Source organism: Pecten maximus, chromosome 4 (genome assembly GCF_902652985.1).
Source record: "Pecten maximus chromosome 4, xPecMax1.1, whole genome shotgun sequence".
Taxonomy (NCBI): Eukaryota; Metazoa; Mollusca; class Bivalvia; order Pectinida; family Pectinidae; genus Pecten; species Pecten maximus.
The window spans coordinates 19407039-19430393 of record NC_047018.1 but is presented as its reverse complement, the minus strand read 5'-3'; the positions used below and the strand labels follow the sequence as shown (position 1 = coordinate 19430393).

General features: G+C 33.0%; 2 protein-coding genes across 6 annotated transcripts; one reads left to right on the top strand and one right to left on the bottom strand.

The window, feature by feature from the left end:
* Positions 1-9162: 9162 nt before the first annotated feature.
* Positions 9163-19721, bottom strand: LOC117325433 (steroid 5-alpha-reductase DET2-like). 3 transcript variants are annotated; one of them, XM_033881633.1, is made up of 10 exons: positions 19467-19721; positions 18498-18641; positions 17744-17827; positions 16808-16887; positions 13603-13656; positions 12674-12766; positions 12086-12207; positions 11747-11837; positions 10949-11038; positions 9163-10445 (listed from the first exon to the last, which is right to left on the bottom strand). In XM_033881633.1, exons 1-10 carry the CDS (start codon positions 19659-19661, stop codon positions 10382-10384), a joined length of 1017 nt encoding a protein of 338 aa, XP_033737524.1. In that variant the 5' UTR covers positions 19662-19721; the 3' UTR covers positions 9163-10381. The 3 variants fall into 3 exon arrangements, with proteins under 3 accessions (XP_033737524.1, XP_033737525.1, XP_033737526.1); XM_033881634.1 differs by having other exon boundaries at positions 12110-12207; positions 19467-19676; XM_033881635.1 differs by having other exon boundaries at positions 9164-10445; positions 19547-19625.
* On the top strand, positions 19660-23325 carry LOC117325435. Of its 3 annotated transcripts, XM_033881636.1 has the most exons (5): positions 19660-19740; positions 20317-20384; positions 20841-21051; positions 21810-21880; positions 22495-23325. In XM_033881636.1, the coding sequence occupies exons 3-5, from the start codon at positions 20858-20860 to the stop codon at positions 22863-22865; spliced, it is 636 nt and encodes a 211-aa protein (XP_033737527.1). In that variant the 5' UTR covers positions 19660-19740; positions 20317-20384; positions 20841-20857; the 3' UTR covers positions 22866-23325. The 3 variants fall into 3 exon arrangements, with proteins under 3 accessions (XP_033737527.1, XP_033737528.1, XP_033737530.1); XM_033881637.1 differs by lacking the exon at positions 20317-20384 and having other exon boundaries at positions 19681-19744; positions 20848-21051; XM_033881639.1 differs by lacking the exon at positions 20317-20384 and having other exon boundaries at positions 19700-19740.
* Positions 23326-23355: the final 30 nt, after the last annotated feature.

The window sequence follows — 23355 nt, the reverse complement described above, 5'->3', positions numbered from 1 at the left end:
GTCAAAATAGCATCAGTAGAAGGGTAGATAATACCATAATTTAAATTATAAAGCATTATATTTACCAAGGGAGATGTTTACAGACATCATTGTCAATAACGGCACTTAGGAATGTTATCAAAGATACATATTATACTCAGAAATATATTGCGGTTAATAAAGGTGAATTATTTTAAAAATTTAATATTGGATGGAAAAACCCTATCGTCAGTTTTTGTCACTTTCTAATCTAAAACTTCTAGGACCTTTTCTCCTACGTCTATCACTTCCAAACAATGCTCATATACATTGTATGTAACTTAATTTAATTAACAGTAGGTCAATTTGACATAATCACAATCAATTCTGAAATTAATTATGAATGAAGGAAAATGTGTGAGAGTTAATTGTTTATGCATGACATATTTGCATTGTTATAAACTTTTTTTTTAAATTACAAAAAAAAGAAGATATTATTGTATATGTCCCTAATTAAGGTTAATAAAATAATTTGAAGAAAACAGAAGATGCTGGATTTTCCGTTACCTCTGTTTTTACCGGCTTGACTTTTTACTCAAATATACTCAAATACACTCAAATACACTCAAATACACATAAAATATGCTCAAATACACAAAAATATACTCAAATACAAATGTATTTCACACATATAACCTCATTTTGTGCGTAACATGGTCATTAATAAGCGAATAAGGCTCCGATCTTGCGAACTATGATACCCGGATCGTTTGGGATATTTAGGCTTTACCGAAATTTTCTTGGAATTATCGAAACGGAGGGTAAATGGGGCTTAAATTAGCATTATTTTCTGAGAACGGACCCAAGTATATGTTCTGAAATGCCCAACTCTAGTATCATATGCAAAATATTAGGGGTTTATTTGACGTCAATGTTTTAATCATTCGCGATTCGCGGCCCGATTGTCGTCAGAGTTGAATTCCCGAAATGGCCGATAATGGACCCGAAATAGATATTTTGCTGACTAATCCCTTTGTCATTTTTGTCAATAAAATATGTTTAAACTAAAAAAATATATAGATATTTTTATGAGATAATGGACCCAAAATAGTATTCTTGGATATATATAGAGGTCAAATGTAAAATATTTTTGATTTATTTTCTCAAGAAGTATTTTAAAATGATTATCATTAAAATACCCGATTCACGACCCAATTTTCGTTTACGCATTTGGTGTGCGTAAAAAAAGCAGCAGGAAAATGGAAATCATGATTATCTACACACAAATGCGAAAATACTCACAAATAGCTATAATTAATATTTATTATAAGAGTTTCTTGTTATTTATAGTTTATAACTATTGAAATAATGTGTTTAAATTGCTGTGGAACTTGTGGTATTTTGTAAAACAATTCATTTTAACAGAGACTTAATATCAGAAAACGGGCACCTTCATGTGATAAGGAAGACACAAATTAACACGCTACTAAGTGATGGATCAAAATGACCAAAACGGTCCTAAATACTGTTTTTTCTAGGGAAGTGAATTCGAAGTTGTATCTGTTGAATGATATATTTTCCTTGAGATTTCATACAAGGATGTTCTTAATTTCAAACTGATTATTACAAATACACCATTTTATATATCGGAAAATGGACACTTTTAACACAATACTTATTAATTTACCATAAAATTGATTCATTGTGCATGTTAAAATGCGTCTGCTTGTTGCGTCCTGTGCCACCCGGTATGTACATGTACGTTAATAGGACCACCTCCAGCTAGATGTCACCATATTAACCACCGACCCCAACCCAACCCCAACCCCCTCCGGCCATGGACGGTTTTACCTACAGCTTCTACATGTATCTTCAAAGCCGGTACAGGTAGGACTGTGATCTAAGTTTTCTGGCTGCAGTTCAAAGGAACCTTGCAACTTACCTATGATAAATTCACCACTTACCTGGCTGTGATCGGGTGACATGTTGACAAACGGTGATGAGTGCACAAGCAAATTCACACATGTTCCTAATAATCTGATATTTGTATAATTGTCTGTAGCCAATTTCAGAAGGTATCAAACGCTATTTTTATCAGCGGTATTATAAAGCAGGGACATACATATTTTATATGCCCCTTTATCAAGTATATCATTAAGGAACATAACATGTCAAACTTTTTAGGAAAATCAAAACCAGGAATAATATGCATAGAAACAAATATTAGGAGAAAGATCCTACGGTCGGTTAATTTATGTACATGTACATGTATGTGATATTTAAATAAGAAACACTAAAACAATCCTTTAACTTTGTCATAGTAAAAATATTATCTGTCTGGAAACTGTTTTAACGTCTCAAACTATGACAGTCAAAACTTTGATTTTTCGGCATAGCGGTATAATATTCTTTTGGCCCCGAATATGACGCGACAGGTGGCGTTACTGGTCAAGATAAAGTATGTGATTGGTCAATGTAGCGGTCAATGCAAAATGCAGATATGCAGTTAAAAACGAAACAAAGTTAAGAATGCAATTAAGTTTAGTTGAGTTTAAACGTATCTGATTGTAACAAATTTACAACAGGATTGGGCACAAGTTATTGCAACTTATAAACGCCCTCTCCTAACACAATGACATACAAATAATTACAAAATGCTATAAAATACATATTTAGTATTGAATAATAGATATATATTTTTAGAGAGAGAGAGAGAGAGAGAGAGAGAGAGAGAGAGAGAGAGAGAGAGAGAGAGAGAGAGAGAGAGGGGGAGGGGGAGAGGGAGAGAGAGATAATTAATGGATGTGCAATAAAAAAAAGTACAAAATAACACAAGCAACAATGGTATACATTCAATAACGTATAACGCATATAACAAACAAGTAATAAGGATAAACATTCTCATTTAAGACACAATGGATACACGTTTTACTTTAAAATATAAATCGAATGACTTCTTAAAACCTGTTACTGTCCTTTATGAAATGTTGAACACATAAGAATACTTCAGAATTAATATTAAAAGACATTTCTTGATTACCATATAACAGAAAGTCTAAATCTAAGGGTACATGTAAATTTAAATCATTTAACTTCTGAAAGAGAATGTTTCTTTGAATAATGTAACGGCCACACTCAAAGAAGAAGTGATAAGCATTCTCACACAAATGTCCACACGAGCAGCTCGGAGTTTCCGCAAGGTTCACTCGAAATAAATCATAATTTAAAGAACTACACTGGTGCCTAAGCTTCGTGTGACTAATGCTAATTTTGCAGTCACCGATACCAAAGAAGGGAGGAGGAGAAATCTGATTTCTAGGTTTCAAAGAATTTTTGAAAATGCTAAGAGAAGCCGACGATCTGACAGGATTTTCAAGGGAGTTCCAACAACGAAGCGTAGACGGTAAGAATGAAGTGGAAGTTGACGATAATCTACAATATGGGATTCTATAATCATTTACATTTCTCAATGGATACCTAACATTATCTTGAACAGTAGAGGGAAGTAAAGAAGAAATATACTCTGGAGTTTGATTGTTATGCATCTTATACAAAAGTTGAAGTTTTCTCCTCTTTCTTCTAGCAGACAAAGTTTCTAAACCAGTTTCAAATTGTAAGGCGTAAACACTTGCATTGATGGAAGACCCGTGATAATTCTTGCCGCTTCGCGTTGGGCTTTTTCTAACTTTTCAGATTCTAAATTAGTACATCCATCCCACAATTCACAAGCATACTCTAAGATTGGTAAAATAAAAGTTAGGTAAATTCTCAATAGAGCGTCTCGTCTAAGTATAAATTTCAATTTTCTCAGAGTATTTATTTTCTTCATAACAGAAGTGTATATAGCTTCTACATGATCCCCCCATTTTACACTAGAGCTTAAAGTAACACCCAAATGCTTATGGCTATCTGTAAAGTCTAAAATGTTTCCGTCAAATTCAAGCTCTAATATTTCATTTATTTCATTTCTATTCGTGATAAAAAGAACATCGGTTTTATCAGGATTAAAAGTGACCAGCCAGGTTTTGGCCCAAGTATTAAGAGATTCAAGATCTCTATTAAGAATAGTTTGAATTTGAATACAAGAAGAGGAGGAACATTGAAGAGAGGTGTCATCAGCGAAAAGACGAGAAGCTGAATCAAAAATATCTGCTATATCGTTAATGTATATCAAAAATAATAGAGGCCCTAAGATCGAACCTTACGGAACCCCGGCATCAATTGAGCTCAATTTTGAGACAGACTCATTAATACATACCATTTGCTGCCTTTGATGTAAGTAATCCTTTAACCAAACGATCAGTTCACCTTCTATTCCATATGATTTTAATTTTACTAATAGACCTTCATGCCAGACACGATCAAAGGCTTTGGAAATATCACAAAATACAATACAGGTATGTTTTTTCTCTTCAAGCGATAAACAAATATTATGATACATTTCTATCAATTGATATACGGTGGAATGGCCAGGTAGAAAACCAGACTAGTATTTATAAAACAATGAGTTCTCTAGAAAATAGTTATAGATATGTTTAAAAATAACACGATCAAAAACATTACCAACAGTGGATAATAGAGAGATTGGACGATAGTTAGATGGAGAATGCCTATCACCTTTCTTAAATAAAGGCATAACTTTTGCTAGTTTCCATGCCCTGGGATAAACACCCGTAGTTAGTGACATATTAAATAATATTTCAAGTGGTTTACAAATAGTGTTACAAACATTCTTTAACATATGGTGACTTATTTCATCATGACCCGAGGCCTTGCCGAGTTTCAAAGTTTTTAACACATCTTTAAATTCACTATAATCTAATCTGACAAAATTAAGAGTTGTATTGGTTTTGGGTGATACTTCGGGAAGAGGGGTGTTACTATCATCAATACGAGTTATACTACAAAAATAATCATTCAACAAATTGGATTTATCTTCATCACTATTAACTAAATTTTCACTCGCAGGATCAATGAGGGTAGGGATGGTCTGTGAAGTACCACTGGATTTCATAAGCCTTTTGATCAATCTCCAATAAGCCTTGGGATCAGAAGAAAAATAATTATCGATGATGCCATGGACATTGTCATAAAAATTTTGACGACTATACTTTTTAGAATGCAATTAAGCTGAATAAGTGAATGTATCTTTTCAAATGACACATAAATAAAATTATATTCCTGATTCAAATGCAGTCTTAAGTTATTATCACCAAAAATGATTCAAACTGATCTAATTTCGTTATCCGTGCTGAAACGCATTAGTTCGTTGATTTATTTCACCAACAGTTTTACATTAACCACCAGTATTAAAACTATGCCGTTTATCTTTTTTAAAGATATTTCTTGTTTGTTTTGTTACACCCGGCGATTTTAGGTTAAGTTTATCTGAACAAGACAGTAGTACTTGATATTATTTACAGTATTTACGGCCCGACACTGTGTCGGTGGACGATCTGAGCCCTGATCCAACAATCAATAGGTTCAGTGTTAGGCGCAGGCGCACAGCCAAATCTCGCGACACAAAGCTTCTGCTCCAGATAACAAAAAGGACATGCGTGATGAAGCGAGACTTACCTATGCTTCAGATCTCTGATATAGATATCTACACGTCTCTGATTTTAACAATTTGAAAATATTGAAGTTATATTCTAACAAATTCATATTTCAATCTTTGAGTAATTAATTCATTGAAAATTGAAGTCAGGGCAACGAATTAATATTTTCCATAATAATTTTTCGATAAACCGCAAAAAAGTTTGCAGATGACTTTTTGTGCCATGCTTCACAAAATTTCCATTATAATTTTGAAATTAAATTAGAATGTTGATATGATAGCCTAGCTGTCAATATCCATAAAGCGAGTGTATAGTCTACTGTTATCTCAATCAGTGAGTGGAGTACATGTGAATATTACTGTAAAATACCTGTAGTATGAACAGGTCTTTTTTTATATACCAATTATCTTTAGAATGGATGATATCAAATTTAAATTATATCTCAAGAGCAATAGGTGGATTATTGGAATTGACTTCTAAATGAAATCAACATGTCAGTTTAACTTCACCTAGACTTCATCATTGTTTAATATCAGACTCATGAATAATATCAATCCCAAAATTAATCATAAACCATCAGCTGTATTACAAGAGATTACAGAGGGATCTTGGCATCCACCGTTGAGATAGATCTATTTTCTACTTGTCCCTTCTTTCCCTTCTTACTTTAATTCATTTGATTATATGGGAAGCCTACATATAAAGTCTTAAGATAGATCTTAAGGTAAACTTTAGGAAATGTATCAATAACAGATTTAACTGTCGTGTGTAGGACAAAAGCCCCCCCCCCCTCCTCCCCCCCAAAAAAGCCCCTTCTATACAAATATAGCTGGTATATACTTATATAAATCTGTATTTTTTGATAATAAATAGTTATGTTATAATACAAGTATAATTTTATCAATAATCGTCGATTACATGGTGCCATCAGGTTCCTAGAACATCTCCTTTTTCATTATCTTTGTCTTTTATATAACCATTGCTAAAAACATATATTGAAATAAAAAAAAAATATATATATATATATATTTTGATGAAAGGGCTTTTGTCCACATTTTTATTAGTGTGAAGGGGCTTTTGTCCTGGGGGCTTTTGTCCGAGGGGGCTAATGTCCGGGGGGAGGGGGGGGGGGGGGGGGGGGGCGGCTAATGTCCAGGGGGGCTTTTGTCCGTACCTCTTCACTATCGTAACCTATGGTGGACTGGCTGCCATTTTGTTTTCCTGATGTTGTATAACTTCTATCATAAATGCAAATCTATATTAAATGATGGGAAGATATAATATATTGATGGGATATTATTAAACTACAATATTGTTCACCAAACTTTCACTGTATTGAAATAATACAATAAACAATTAAGACATACAATTCAGTAATCAACAGCAATGTTGCTGAATTGAAATCATTTAACCTTTTAGAAATCTTTATTATTTTTCTATTGCAATATAACTTTCTTTGCACATTTATAACATACCTTATACTAAGTTATAGTTTCCATGTTGATGTTTTATAATTCCAACAGTCTCATTATAATGAGCAAATTCCACATGAAATTGTATAATGCAAAAATAAGAATCCAAATAATAAATGATTTAATATATTAGCCATGGTTATACCTATGACCTAACATGCAAGAAATAGCAGTGCAGGACAAAGTAATATGATAATTTCCATTTTTATGACATCATTGATGATAAAAATGTGACCCCATTACCAATTTATGTTATTACCTTAACTTGGCGAGAAGGATATGGATGTTATTTCTACAATATTTGTAGATCAATTTTCACATCTGGTGAGATGATTGACATGCCTTTGTATCTAATTGACCAGTGTATTGAAAGATTCCCTAAGGCTATAACTGAACTGTCCAGGTAATGAAAGGGTGTCACAGCTGTGTTAGCAGGTGGAGAGAGAGAGATCGGGGAGAGGTGTGTGAGTGTCCTATAACCTCCAATTTTTACCTGTGATACATTAACAATCTTTTACTGATTCGTTAAAGCTTACACAGATTCGACGACTGTTTGCAAGTAATCGAAAATGGCAGGCAATTTTTAAAACATTCAGTAATACAGTTTCTTCTAGCAAATTGTGGTTTAGATTATATTTGAAATGGTTATATTTGAAAAGATGTTCTATTAAGTTGGAGTAAACTTTCTAAGAAGACAGAATGTTCTGAAAATAACAATGCACTAAAAAACCTATTTGGTACAATAATTTAGAAACAAAAGAAAATAAGAGCATTTTTTATATGGATTGGTATAGAAAAAGAGTTATATTAATGATTTTATAAAGTCAAATAAAATAACAATGGTAGATTTTACAGCTATACAGAATTTATGGAGAAATTCAAAATTCTTACTAATCTTTTTACTGTTAAGTTCTGTCTTCTTTTCACATTATAATTAACAGTTTAGCAACATTAATATTTAGCAATGGGCAGTAAAATGATCTATTTTTGCGACCAACAACAAAACCATGATCAAAAGTACAGGTACGCGGCGTTTCTATTTCACGTGTCAGACGTCAAATGATTATAATGGTTAGTGACGTAACCAGGAGTATATTGTACAGACAGAACGTGTCAGACGTCAAATGATTATAATGGCTAGTGACGTAACCAGGAGTATATTCTACAGACAGAACGTGTCGGACGTCAAATGATTATAATGGCTAGTGACGTAACCAGGAGTATATTGTACAGACAGAACGTGTCACACGTCAAATGATTATAATGGCTAGTGACGTAACCAGGAGTATATTGTACTATATTTATTTGAAATATTTCTTATATATAAATTAAAAACAAATATAAATTAATACAAATTAATTGTCTTTGTCATGTTACAAGTGATAAAAGTTTTTAACTTCAAATTATATGACACTGTGTAAACAAATAACGATCAGGAATACTCACAGTTAGGAGAAAACAATTGTGACACTACTGTACCTCTCATTTATCCATCAAACACACACAAAACAATTAACACACTGATACACAGATTGGTATACACACTGCTATAACAACACACTTGACACATTTACACGCATGACGCACCGAATGCACACCGAAATAAACACACACGGCACATTCACATCATATATACCTATACATGTATACACACACACATACGCACAGTAACCACATTTAAACTAATGAAATTATCACAGGATTTTGTTAATAAATAGAACAAATTTGGCAGTATAAGTACATTGTATTGTATTTAAATTTATTTACAAATTTTATTTCAAAATCATATTTTTGTGAATGTAAGTGGCAAGCTGACTCCGAAGAGTGTCACTGTTGGTTCCGACTTATCATCCTAAAGGTGATGTGAGACAATGCATAATCATAACAATAACCACCAATTATCTGTACTGTCGGTAATACATGTAGATGTATTTTCATTATATAATGATTAACATAAGTCACTAACTTATATAAGTGTATACATGTATATAATGTATATAAAATGACAAACTAAAATCACTAAATTATAAAGGTGTATATATAATGATGAACTTAAGTCCCTAAGTTATATAGATGTATATTTAAGCATTGAACGGCTTTCAGTTGCATTCATATTGACTATGAATGCCAACTGAAAGCCGTTCAATGCTTATATTTACCATCTACGATTTTTTATTTGTCGTGCGATTTTTTTTTTTAATTTTCAAATTTCAGTTGGCAGTTCATAAGCTGGTGAACTCGCAACTGAATTGGTAGGGTTATATAGTGGCAGTGCCATACAATGGTAAATATATACTGATGAACTTAAGTTCCTAACTTATATAGGTGTATATATACTGATGAACTTAAGTCACTAACTTATGTAGGTGTATATATACTGATGAACTTAAGTCACTAACTTATAAAGGTGTATATATAATGATGACTAAAGTCACTAACTTATGTAGGTGTATATATACTGATGAACTTAAGTCACTAACTTATAAAGGTGTATATTTAATGATGACTAAAGTCATTAACTTATAAAGGTGTATATATAATGATGACTAAAGTCACTAATTTATGTAGGTGTATATATAATGATGAATTAAAGTCACTAACTTATGTAGGTGTATATATACTGATGAACTTAAGTCACTAACTTATGTAGGTGTATATATACTGATGAACTTAAGTCACTAACTTATGTAGGTGTATATATCATGATGACTAAAGTCATTAACTTATACGGTTGTATATATCATGATGACTAAAGTCTCTAACTTATAAAGGTGTATATATCATGATGACTAAAGTCTCTTATTTATAAAGGTGTATATAATTATAATGATAAACTAAAGTCACTAAGTTATATAGGTGTATATATAATGAACTAAAGTCACTAACTTATGTGGGTGTATAAATAATGATGAAGGTCCCTATAACTTGTAAGTAGGGGTAGAAATCCAATACCAGGTTATTAATTAAATTAAGCATTATTTCTGAATCAGAACTTTCCCCCTACCTAATCTTCCCTTTACTCACTCAACCACAAATACGTTTAGTTTTGTCACTGAAATGACATAAGATTCTTAGCAATTCAGAGTATTCATGGATTTGCTGTCACCAGAAAATGCACAGAATATCTCTTCAGAGAATGTTTGGAATATCTCCTCAGGAAATGTATGGAATATCTCCTCAGGAAATGTATGGAATATCTCCTCAGGAAATGTATGGAATATCTCCCCAGGAAATGTATGGAACCGCTCCTCAGGAAATGCATGGAATCTCTCCCTAGGACATGTATGGGATCTCTTCGCAGGAAATGTATTGAATCTCTTCTCAGGAAATGTATGAAATATCTCCTCGGGAATTGTATGGATTTTCTCCTCAGAAAATGTATGGAATATCTCCTCAGAAAATGTATGGAATTAGGGCCTTTCTGTTCCTTGGATATAACTCAAACTGCTGTTTGTACCTAAAAGTAAGTATTATGTACTACATATACCAGGTATATATCTCTACATTTCATACACCTACAACACATAAACAGGAAGAAATGAGTCAAGCTTTGAGTACATCCCCAACCCTTATCAATATATTACATGTTTAATAATGATGAACTGTTCAAAAGTATTGGTGGGATCATACTGAAACCTTTTACTTGCATTTATTTGACCTGTGCCCTTGATTTCAAGAGATCTAACTTCAGTTTACCATTGCTGCACAGAACCTATTGAGCATACTTCGTTTTGTTGAAATATTTAATGGTTTGAAAACTATTAACAAAGAAATGATAATACTAAAAGCTTACACTTATTTAACCCATGATGACCATGGAATTCATTTTCAACAAGCTTGCATGGTAACATAAATTTATCAGATGCTACTGGTATCTATATACATTAATTGCAGTCAATATCTATGTGAATATTTTGTACAATTTACATTACTACCTATATACACCCCTCATATACTTACCATTTGTGGTTATGCTGTGAGCGAGGGAAAAAGGTTGCAGCAGAGAACAAGCACCACACAAGTCCAGAGAGTGACCATGTAGCTATCGTCCTGTAAATATACCCAAACATTACACACAGGATGTTAAACTATCGTCCTGTAAATATACCCAAACATTACACACATAATGTTAAACTATCATCCTGTAAATATACCCAAACATTACACACATAATTTTAAACTATCGTCCTGTAAATATACCCAAACATTACACACATAATGTTATATACCCAAACATTACACACATAATGTTATATACCCAAACATTACACACATAATGTTATATACCCAAACATTACACACAGGATGTTAAACTCACGTCCTATAAATATACTCAAACATTATACATATAATGTTAAACTCATTGTACACTGTGTAGTTTACAATATGTATGTGATACTTTAAGCTGTGGTCCCCACATTTAGTGGTTTGTATTTCTCAAAAAGTCAGACTGTCTTGTTAGAAGGAAACAACTGATTTTCTTTTAACAAAACAACAGCAATCTTAATTCATATATCATCATATGATCATATCATGATTACTAAGTACAAACTACATCTATCTTTGTTATTTATCCAAGTTACCATGGTCACCAGTGGATATAATGTATCAAATGAAGGCCATGAATAGTGAGTGTTTAATGTGAAGCATATTAACGGTTGTACATCCTGTTAATACTGAATACCTGTTTTAGTGTCGTTCTTCACATTAACACATTAGTATTACGTTTATGTTAAACTTTGAATAATAAATAGTTACCATCCTAGCCATTCCACAAGTTCTCCAAAGTAATTAGGACAGCTGATCAGCTCAAACAGGCCACCGAATGGAATATAATATCCTGTACACCCTATGGAAACAAAGGTAACACAGACAAAATTTATACAAAATCACATGCATGTAATACTACAAAGCAGTCCAAACTAGTTATTAACTAAAAATTTGTCCGATATATTTTAAAGTCTATAATGTCCACATGTCACTATAGAATTTCCAAAATATGATGAAGAGAGATTGGAAGATGAATTACTCGTAAAGAAAAAAGAAATATCATCAGGGAACAAATCTACATAGCTTTGACAATAAAATGAAGATTACCGTCTTTAAGATTTTGATCTTCACCTTTAGTATTGCGGAGTGACTTGAGTTTCCAATCAGCCCAGCGATTGATGATGAAGCCAGATAAGAAAAGCAGTACCCCAATGATGAATCTGGGATCACTACAAATATAGTAGAACAAGTGCCTTAAAGAGGCAGGTTACCTTATCCTTCCTAAAGAGTTCCACACTACTTGGTATACATGTCATTTTCATAAGTTATCTCCCTTATAAATAAAACAATTCAGTCCAGAGGGAATTATAATCTAAAGCCCTGTTCAACAAGTTTGGTGTACGAGTGATCACAAATAACAGATTGATGTTTAAGGAAGAATCATAATTATAAACAGCCTAGAAGATAAAGCTCTGGTATATCAAAAGAAATGCTATAAAGTATTAGAATATTTATCTAAGTTCTGTCTTTTTTTTAATTCGTTAAAACCTTAGATTTGACATCATTTTTCACCTTTGTTTACGTGTTGTTGTTTTTTCTCAGCTTTTTCATCCCTAGAAATACTTGCACAAATTACACAATTTCAAATTGTAAAAGCCTCGTCAAGGTTTTCCATAATCTACTAAGTGTACTTACTAAAAGTAGTTCATGTCAAAAACAGCTGACCCAACAAAATCAGCATTGATGAAATGGAAGATACAATTGGGGAAAAATCCTCCAAGTGTTATTCTGAAATCAAGAAGACTTCAAGTAAATCACAGTACACATATATAGTATTTTGTTCTATTACATGACAATGACAGAACATTTGTTAGGATTTTACTGTACTACAATAGACATTGAAGGGCTTCTTACCAGGTATAGGCTTAATTATTACCATGTATGGACTTATTGCCAGGTATGGGCTATTTACCAGGTAGGGGCTTACTTTCAGGTATGGGCTTGTTACCATGCATGTATGAGCTTATTACCAGGTCTTGGCTTATTACCATGTATGGGCTTAATGACAGGTTTAGGGTTTATTACCAGATATGGACTTTAATTACCAGATATGGACTTATTACCAGATATGGACTTATTATCAGGTATGGACTTATTATCAGGTATGGACTTATTATCAGGTATGGACTTATTATCAGGTATGGACATCTTACCAGGTATGGACTTATTATCAGATATTGGCTTATTATCAGGTATGGACTTATTATCAGGTATGGACTTGTTACCAGGTATGGACTTATTACCAGATATTGGCTTATTACCAAGTATGGGCTTATTTGTCGGCACAAGGTAAACATCATCAACAAACAAACTTCCATAAACAGAATGTTTACAAAATTTCAATTTCTATACAGAATATAACAACAACCCTTATACAGTAGTTACATTAAAGATACACATTTGACACGGTAGCCTTCACTGCTGTTAAATTAGTTTATTTGTGGACACATTTAAATATCATAGTTACTTTCAATAGTACAAATGGATTAGAAGGTGTTAAGTTTTCATTAGCCAGGTATTTCATGGGTTAACTGTCTATACTGAACGTTGTTGTCTTGACTTACCCAATAGGCACCTTGGTGTTCCTGTAATTCATTATTAGAGGGTGTATGATACCACTGAAAACCAAAACAAAACTCTGTATAAACACATAGAAATGTATTTCTACCAATTTGTTTAACCTTTTTTCCACCACAATACCCTGTGTTATTCAACTCTCAGACCATCAGTTAATCATTACAGCTGTTGATTAACAATCTGTTTATACCACACGTGGTATAAACTCTGTACGCGTTTTTATTGGCTAACACGGTGAACTTTGACCCAAGCTGCAAGCTGCAATTGTTATTGACGTCATCAATAATCTAATGACGTCACATCACCGGGTCCCGGACGTCACCGTTACACTTTATTTGCATACGCGAAATTATACTTGGCCACGCCTTTAATTTAAGCTGATATTATTGTGGTAGAAACAGGTCACACGACTCGAAATTGTTGGATATGGAATTTATTTCACACTCGTAAGTTATTTTTTAAAAGTTGCAAAAAGCACTCGCTAAAGCTCGTGTCTTTTGTAACTTTAAAAAAATAACTTACTCGTGTGAAATAAATTCCATATCCAACAACCACTCGTTGTGTGACCTCTATTTATATAACACAGAAACACAAACAAAGAAGGAAGACTAAGGTTATTTTCTGACTCATGCCCTGACAGGTCCTTGGACTCTGATTGTCAGCACAAAACTGTCTTGCTAAGAAATATCTAAAGCTGCTACTTGTACTATTACATCAACCCCCCTCAAAAGGGATGATTTCAGGTAATAGTGTTAAACAGCCCAGTACTTCTAACATGGTCATAATGAGAAAATTGTGTATTAGATGATCACCTGGATATAATAATGTATGAAAAACAGGGATATCACCTGGATATATTAATGTATGAAATACAGGATATCACCTGGATATATTAATGTATGAAATACAGGGATATCACCTGGATATATTAATGCATACGCGAAATTATACTTGGCCACGCCTTTAATTTAAGCTGATATTATTGTGGTAGAAACAGGTCACACGACTCGAAATTGTTGGATATGGAATTTATTTCACACTCGTAAGTTATTTTTTAAAAGTTGCAAAAAGCACTCGCTAGAGCTCGTGTCTTTTGTAACTTTAAAAAAATAACTTACTCGTGTGAAATAAATTCCATATCCAACAACCACTCGTTGTGTGACCTCTATTTATATAACACAGAAACACAAACAAAGAAGGAAGACTAAGGTTATTTTCTGACTCATGCCCTGACAGGTCCTTGGACTCTGATTGTCAGCACAAAACTGTCTTGCTAAGAAATATCTAAAGCTGCTACTTGTACTATTACATCAACCCCCCTCAAAAGGGATGATTTCAGGTAATAGTGTTAAACAGCCCAGTACTTCTAACATGGTCATAATGAGAAAATTGTGTATTAGATGATCACCTGGATATAATAATGTATGAAAAACAGGGATATCACCTGGATATATTAATGTATGAAATACAGGATATCACCTGGATATATTAATGTATGAAATACAGGGATATCACCTGGATATATTAATGCATACGCGAAATTATACTTGGCCACGCCTTTAATTTAAGCTGATATTATTGTGGTAGAAACAGGTCACACGACTCGAAATTGTTGGATATGGAATTTATTTCACACTCGTAAGTTATTTTTTAAAAGTTGCAAAAAGCACTCGCTAGAGCTCGTGTCTTTTGTAACTTTAAAAAAATAACTTACTCGTGTGAAATAAATTCCATATCCAACAACCACTCGTTGTGTGACCTCTATTTATATAACACAGAAACACAAACAAAGAAGGAAGACTAAGGTTATTTTCTGACTCATGCCCTGACAGGTCCTTGGACTCTGATTGTCAGCACAAAACTGTCTTGCTAAGAAATATCTAAAGCTGCTACTTGTACTATTACATCAACCCCCCTCAAAAGGGATGATTTCAGGTAATAGTGTTAAACAGCCCAGTACTTCTAACATGGTCATAATGAGAAAATTGTGTATTAGATGATCACCTGGATATAATAATGTATGAAATACAGGGATATCACCTGGATATATTAATGTATGAAATACAGGATATCACCTGGATATATTAATGTATGAAATACAGGGATATCACCTGGATATATTAATGTATGGAATACAGGGATATCACCTGGATATATTAATGTATGAACTACAGGATATCACCTGGATATATTAATGTATGAAATACAGGATATCACCTAGATATATTAATGTATGAAATACAGGATATCACCTGGATATATTAATGTATGGAATACAGGGATATCACCTGGATATATTAATGTATGAAATACAGGATATCACCTGGATATATTAATGTATGATATACAGGGATATCACCTGGATATATTAATGTATAAAATACAGGATATCACCTGGATATATTAATGTATGAAATACAGGGATATCACCTGGATATATTAATGCATGAAATACAGGGATATCACCTGGATATATTAATGTATAAAATACAGGATATCACCTGGATATATTAATGTATGATATTCAGATATCACCTGGATATATTAATGTATGAGGTACAAGATATCACCTGGATATATTAATGTATGAAATACAGGATATCACCTGGATATATTAATGTTTGAAATACAGGGATATCACCTGGATATATTAATGTATGAAATACAGGAATATCACCTGGATATATTAATGTATGAAATACAGGGATATCACCTGGATATATTAATGTATGAAATACAGGGATATCACCTGGATATATTAATGTATGAAATACAGGATATCACCTGGATATATTAATGTATAAAAGACAGGGATATCACTTGAATATATTAATGTATGAAATACAGGATATCACCTGGATATATTAATGTATGATATACAGGGATAAAATCTATTTGTTATACAACCAAGGTATACATATAACTATGCTATAAAATATATACTTTTAAATTACATCAACTTATATCAAACACTCTTGTTGGCCATGAATATTGGCCGTCTAGGTGAAAAGTGAGCGAGTGCGTTACCACTACACCACCTGACCTCAAACTGATAAATTTTTCAGCTCCAAGGGAAATTTTGTAAGACTTTTCCCCTGAAATTAAACTGACTTGAGATAGATTGGTAGTTGTGTTATGTTCTTTACAGATGATTAATAAACTGCATCAGACAAGTAGTATCTTGACACTTACCGTTGTACATAGTGACAAAGGAACATAGATAAAAACACATAGTTGGTGTAGCGCCTTGTATCTCCATACAGAAAGAATACCTGGAACAAAGGAAATCACCACTTAAGTAACAGTAACCTTGACATTAGACAAACAAACGTCACATGTACTGAATACAGAGGGGACTAATTATGTAGTAAGTTAATATCATTTATTGTCGATACTGTGTCAGATAGTTATCATATAATACTAACTAATACATTAGTTATTTCTGTCATAATAAGTTATGAATGAACAATGTACATTTCTTATACTCCCTTCTGTTATAAATTGAGTTTCATTTTAATTATAACATGCATATGTAACATATATATAACACTACTACATATGAACATACAAAATGTCCATTTTATACAGACATGCAGGCACAATACTTTTGAAATGTTTTCATCATCATTGTTTCTTAAAAACTTTACAGTCATTTGTATATTTAATCATTTATGTTTAATGGGAAAAGACGGATTAAGTTTTCAACTTAATGTGTCTGATCGCATTTGTATATTTACAAATAAAATATGTTTAAGTCAAACATAAAGAATGTCATTCACAGACAATGAATACTCGAATGGAGCCAACATTATCATTGCCTCTCAGTCCCATACTGACATCAAGTTAGGCCAGTTATGTTGTGCCTCCATTTTGATGCTGAGCATTACAGAGGGAACATCAAGAAAAAAATTAAGACAGCTAGTGGTTAGTCAATGTCTGGGAACAAGCATTAAAGCCTTTTTAACAGGGGCAAGTTCTCAGCTCAATGGCCAAAAGTGTAGTAGTGTCATGGACATTAGAAGGAAACATTCGGTTTACGATATCATGATGATATGAAGATCTAAACTTAGTTGTATTTTTCAATTCTAACATCGTTCCTGTAGGTAAAATGAGTTTACCTATACTTACTAAAAGGAAAAGGAAAACACCAGGAGTAGCATCTGACAGAATGTGTCCTAAGCGCTGCGGAATCATTGGACCCCAGTTCAAATCCTGTAGTCAATAAAATACAACATATATCACAAGGCATAACAAAATTATTTTCTGTGATATGTACATGTACTAGTTAATAATTGTCTCAAGATATATTACAAGGTAATATATCTTGAGACAATTATTAAAAAAAACTAAAATGAATTTTCACATTCTCAACAGCTACCATTGACAATGATATGATAGGTGTATATTTACATGGGATACATTTGTAGGGATATCTAGGTAGGTATTTCAAAACCTTTCTATGTAACTTTATTCACCGAGAAAAATGTTAAATGTTCAATATTAAACTTCAAGATGATTTCTTATTGGTTATCTGCTTCATGTTGATGGAGTTGAAAACTACAAATGTCACCAGGATGGCTGACTAACACTTCTTCTCTCAGCCAACCCTGACTTCACCTCTCATCTCAAATACTTGATACTTATGATAAAAAGGGGCAAACTTCAATATCATATTAAAAAGAGGACATATTATATATGTTGTTGTTATTGAACAATGATGAAGTTGGATTTCATAGCAGGACAAGGCATTTTCCACACAGGGGGATAACAAAATGTCTCAATCAAACATCATGTTTGTGTTACTTTGTATATAGACAATAACAGACCATAGACCACTGAGAATCTCCTAAAATTGTCTTTATAATAAAATGTGAATACAAACACTGTTTTCATGTTTGCCATAAGGTGCTGGGTTACTCCACTGGGCCACCGCTGTAATGATAGCCAACACAAATCCTAGAATGACCAGCCCATAGTGAACCCAGAACCGGGAGCTGTCATCTTCATAAAGCGTCCACGGGATCCCCTTTATAAATAAACACCATAATTAGATCTGGATGAACAGGTGTAGTTCTAAAAATATACTTGAGAACATTGACATATGAATATCAATTAAAAAGTTTATTGTTTTTATTTCTATATGTTATGTTATATACAGTATGTTGTCTTGTCTGAACTGCATACTTCTGTAAAAGGGAACAGTTTCTATCCCAAGGAACCAAACCTGGGTTTGTTAATCTCGGCCCCATTGCGGTCTTAAAATTTGATAAACATGCATGGAGAATGGCAAATTAACACAGACACAATGATATAATAATATTAAAAACAATATATTCAAGGGAACATGTACAAGTGTCAGAAAAACCAGTTCTCTACATGATGACATATCTAGCACACAGTGACACACACACTATTCATTACAATCTTGTGGCTACAAAGCTTATAGTGATCAAAAACCCACATGGACACAAGAATTGGTTTAATCTAGAGTTTGTTTATTTTGACCTTTTCAAGTGAATATCATATTTTCAGACGCATTGTACGTATCATTTGTATGAATGTAATTCATCAATCCGCCAAAAATACAGATTTTTTTTAACATAAACATAGAATGCAACAAATTCTCAGATCCCTGTGTTTCCATCCTGATTAAACGTCAGTTGATCATGTGATTACATGTAACTGCGCTCTTCCGATGTTTTATCTTCATTCATATCATTATATAAACTTATACCGAAGCATGCAAAAGTTATATAAGCAGTTAAAATTCACAACAATCATCATCTTGTGATCATGACTGTAAACTGATGTGTCATTTAATTATTTTAATCCTTATTTATGTTTATTTTACCAAGGTAACATCTGTATCAAGGTAACGCAGACCAATATCATCACAGTTTACCGATGAGCTATTATACTGTAGCCGCCTACCTGAAAAGTCATGCTGCACTTTTGTAAACAGACGAATTTTTCCTTTGTCTCTGTCAACCAAAAGCTTATTGTGTGCTGATATATACCCTCTAAGCGAAAGCGTCTGAAGGATCATGGATATAATACGGTAATACGGATGTGTCCTCTGCCCATTTCCGGTTTTCAGTAACTTAACTTTCACTTTGACTGAATTCGTAAGTAGATCTACTTGATGTTTTCATGATGCATATTTTCTTTTATATATATTTAAAAATCAACTGCAATAGATATCCCAACAATGTGCGTGAAATAGTGATTGATTAAACCCTCTTTGTCAATTCCCACACGCCATCCACAGGGGAACGTTACATATAATAATGTGCACCCATACATTTTTAATCATTTGTTATTGTAACGTGCCCCTGTGCCCTATCTCTTCTTTGTTTTCTGTAAATTTTACCTGTATGATTACTGTAGTCTGTATGAGTGTTTCTCAGTACCGTGGAATCGTGGCTCAATACTAACAACACACTCAGTCATTATACACCCTAATCAGTATCTATATATACAAGTCTCTGCCCTAATGGACATAAGGATATTAGCATACGGAGTGAATTTGTGGCTTTAGTAATATTTTTCAACATAAGATATAATGAGTGGTTTGGAAAATTCTAGGTGACAGCGCGTGTCGCCCTAAAGGTCGTTTCGCGCTAAATTTTTCATTTTTTCGTCAGGCGGTATATATTTTTGTACAAATTATCAAACAAGACCGAACTTACGTTTCTTTTCAGGGCGAAACAACCTAGGGTGAACAGGATTACAGTATAAAACTTCCAATTACAATACGGTGCCAGGGAAGGTAAAACATATCTTTTGAACAATATTTATGCATAAGGAATTCTAGTAATTATAACAACCACCTCCCTCCCCCCAAGTTGTTGTTGTTGTTGGGGTTTGGGAGTGTATACTGGAATCAGGTTTTCTGTGACTGTCCATCTGTCCAACACAATGTACAGGCTACTCCTCTTAAACTAATTTCAACAAAACTTGCTGGCATTGTAGATGTATTTAATCTATATTAGGTTCTGAAAGTAATGTTCCTTAGGCACCAGGCTGTCACACATTGGTTTCTATATATTTTTTTTTATGCTGTTATAAAGTTTAGCTCAAAGAAGGGTTCTGAGCTTATTGCAGGACAATGAAATGACATTGTTAGAGTTTAACTGAACTGCAGAAAACATTAGACTGGCTTATCATCAAGCATGGCTTTATTACCAGATTAATAGAGAAGTACTATGTTGAATTTGTTTTGTAGGTAGCAATGGTGACAAGATGACACAACCAGCACAAGACATAGAACAAAGAAATGTCTTGGAAGAAAAAGAATGCATTTACGAGAAGTTTCATATATTTGATTTCTGTGACAATGTAAAATTCCAGGCAGGTTGGAGTAAAATTGTAACAGCAGTTCCAGAAGAAAGACAAGATGCTGAATGTCTGAAGGCTAAACTTTTCTTTTATTCAAAGTAAGATTTAAGTTTTAATAATGCCATATAAATTGACACATACACTGTACAATTGTATATATGTACTAGTAGTTGATAAATTTATATAATTAGCAAAGCTCAAATTACGTGGTCTGATAACTATAGGTAAACAGATAAAATTTGGATTACCTAGGTTTAAATCTGTAGTAATCAGAACTGATTCAAACTTACATAGACAACTTTCCTGAAAGATGCAAGAGACCTTATTTTTGGGTACCAAATTGCACTGCAATTGGAATTGGCAAAGAAATCATAATCATGGCCGTCTTTTGTTTTGGAAGTTGTATTGCTATTTCTCAGAAATAGGTGCATGGATCTTTTTTCAAATTTCATATTAAGCTTTCATATGGGCATTCTTTTGCTTCACATGTTTGATTTTTAACTGCTTGAAAAATGTGAACATTTGAAGATTGATTGTTGCCTTTATTTCTTGGAGCTAAACATGTTACCATAGACATGAATTTACTACTGAGAGTATAGCCTGTAATTAAAAGGAAAGAAGTTTAAAAAGGTCAAAACTGATGTAGTGGAACTGGACCGGGTCAATCATTGGCGACAAGATAGCACAGTTGGTACAGTGTCCGTCTAGAGTTTGGAGTTGCCTCAGTGATAAGGTGATTGGCAAACTGATGTGTCTGTGATAAGGTGATTGGCAAACTGATGTCTCTGTGATAAGGTGATCGGCAAACTGATGTCTCTGTGATCTTGTGTTGTCTTATTCTTTTTCTTCTTGTTAGGTTGTATGGAAAAGTAACAAAAGAGGGATATGAACAATGGCTGAAGGATCATTCCAACTCCATACAAGAAGGTAAAAAATGATCACAGCATAAACTGATCCGATGATAGTTTACCTGGGATCAAATACAACCATGGTGTTTACAGACAGAAATAGAAATGCTGGAGTTTTAGTTAACTTGTTAAGATAAAACAAACAATCCTGGCTTAAGACTAATCATGTCCACTGAGTTCCCTACAGCAAAATCTTCTTGGTGACATTATAGTGTGTCTTTGGAATCCGTCACATTACATACATATATATCTGATGAAGGAATGAAGTGGTTCGTTTTACATAAAATATGAGTTTATTATATTAATTAAACTATTTCATGTTGTTTTTAAACAAATGAACTTGTTTTTTTTTGTGTGAAAAACACAAGAAAACAATATCCATATATTATTTTTAGAGTTATAGCCTTTATTTTGTAATACACTTTACCATATTTTGTATAACTATTGTATTAAGTGCACCCCACTTGCAATTTTGTAAATCCTATTTATAAGGTTAAATATGTTACTTGGAATTTTAGGTGAATCTATGACCTGGCTACCATGCTGTCTTTTGTAATTTCTAGTTGTTATACAAGTCAGATTTTAGCTTTACAATAGCAAAATCAAATGTGTATTTTGTTTCTTTCGCTTTAGGTGAAGTTTCAAAAACAGAAACTGGAAAAAGTTCTTTGGAATCAGAATCAAATTCAAAGACAGATGATCTTGTGAAAATTGAAATTAAATCTAGGACAACTGACACACAAGTGGAAGTGCTTGAAAGCAATGACCTTGACCCCGTCGAAAAGAAAGATGGTGGTCAGAGTGAGAACCATCTAACTTCCGAATTAAACAAGGGAGATAACTTAGATACAGCTCAAAGTTCTGCATTGGAATTCAGTAGAATTGCAGAAATGATTGAAAAAGGACTGACATTACCAGGCATTGAAGAATTAAACATCAAACCACTAGAAATTGATCCAAATCCATCGGAAATGGAGAGACTGAAAAAACCATGGGAGAATTAGTTCTTTTTTAAGGTGTGTAATGATAACGTGACATTGTACCAAACACCAGGAGTGCTTAAAGTGTCACACTGGTGTGTGGGACCTAAGATTTTTGACATCAGATTTCAGTGATGTCACATAAAATGAAAATCCCTAATGCACACATTCTTTTAATTTCAACTGAAGATTGAATTGATGATGAGATATCCCTCCAGATTGTTTGATAAAATGTTATCATAATTCAGAGAAATTAATGTATATTTTCCTTATCAAATTGCCTTAATTTATATGATGATTTTAATGTGTTAGAATGTATGATAATTAAAAATTACTGCAATTGGTTTGAAAGGAGAATGAATGAATTTGAATTTAATTTGAATGGATTACCGATGAAATAGTTTAATGCCAAAGCAATAGTCCTATCTAATTATTCATTCTAGAAAAGTTCAGAAATGTTTTAAATAAAAAAATATTTAACCAGGATGATTGCTTTTGTTTTATATATTAAGTT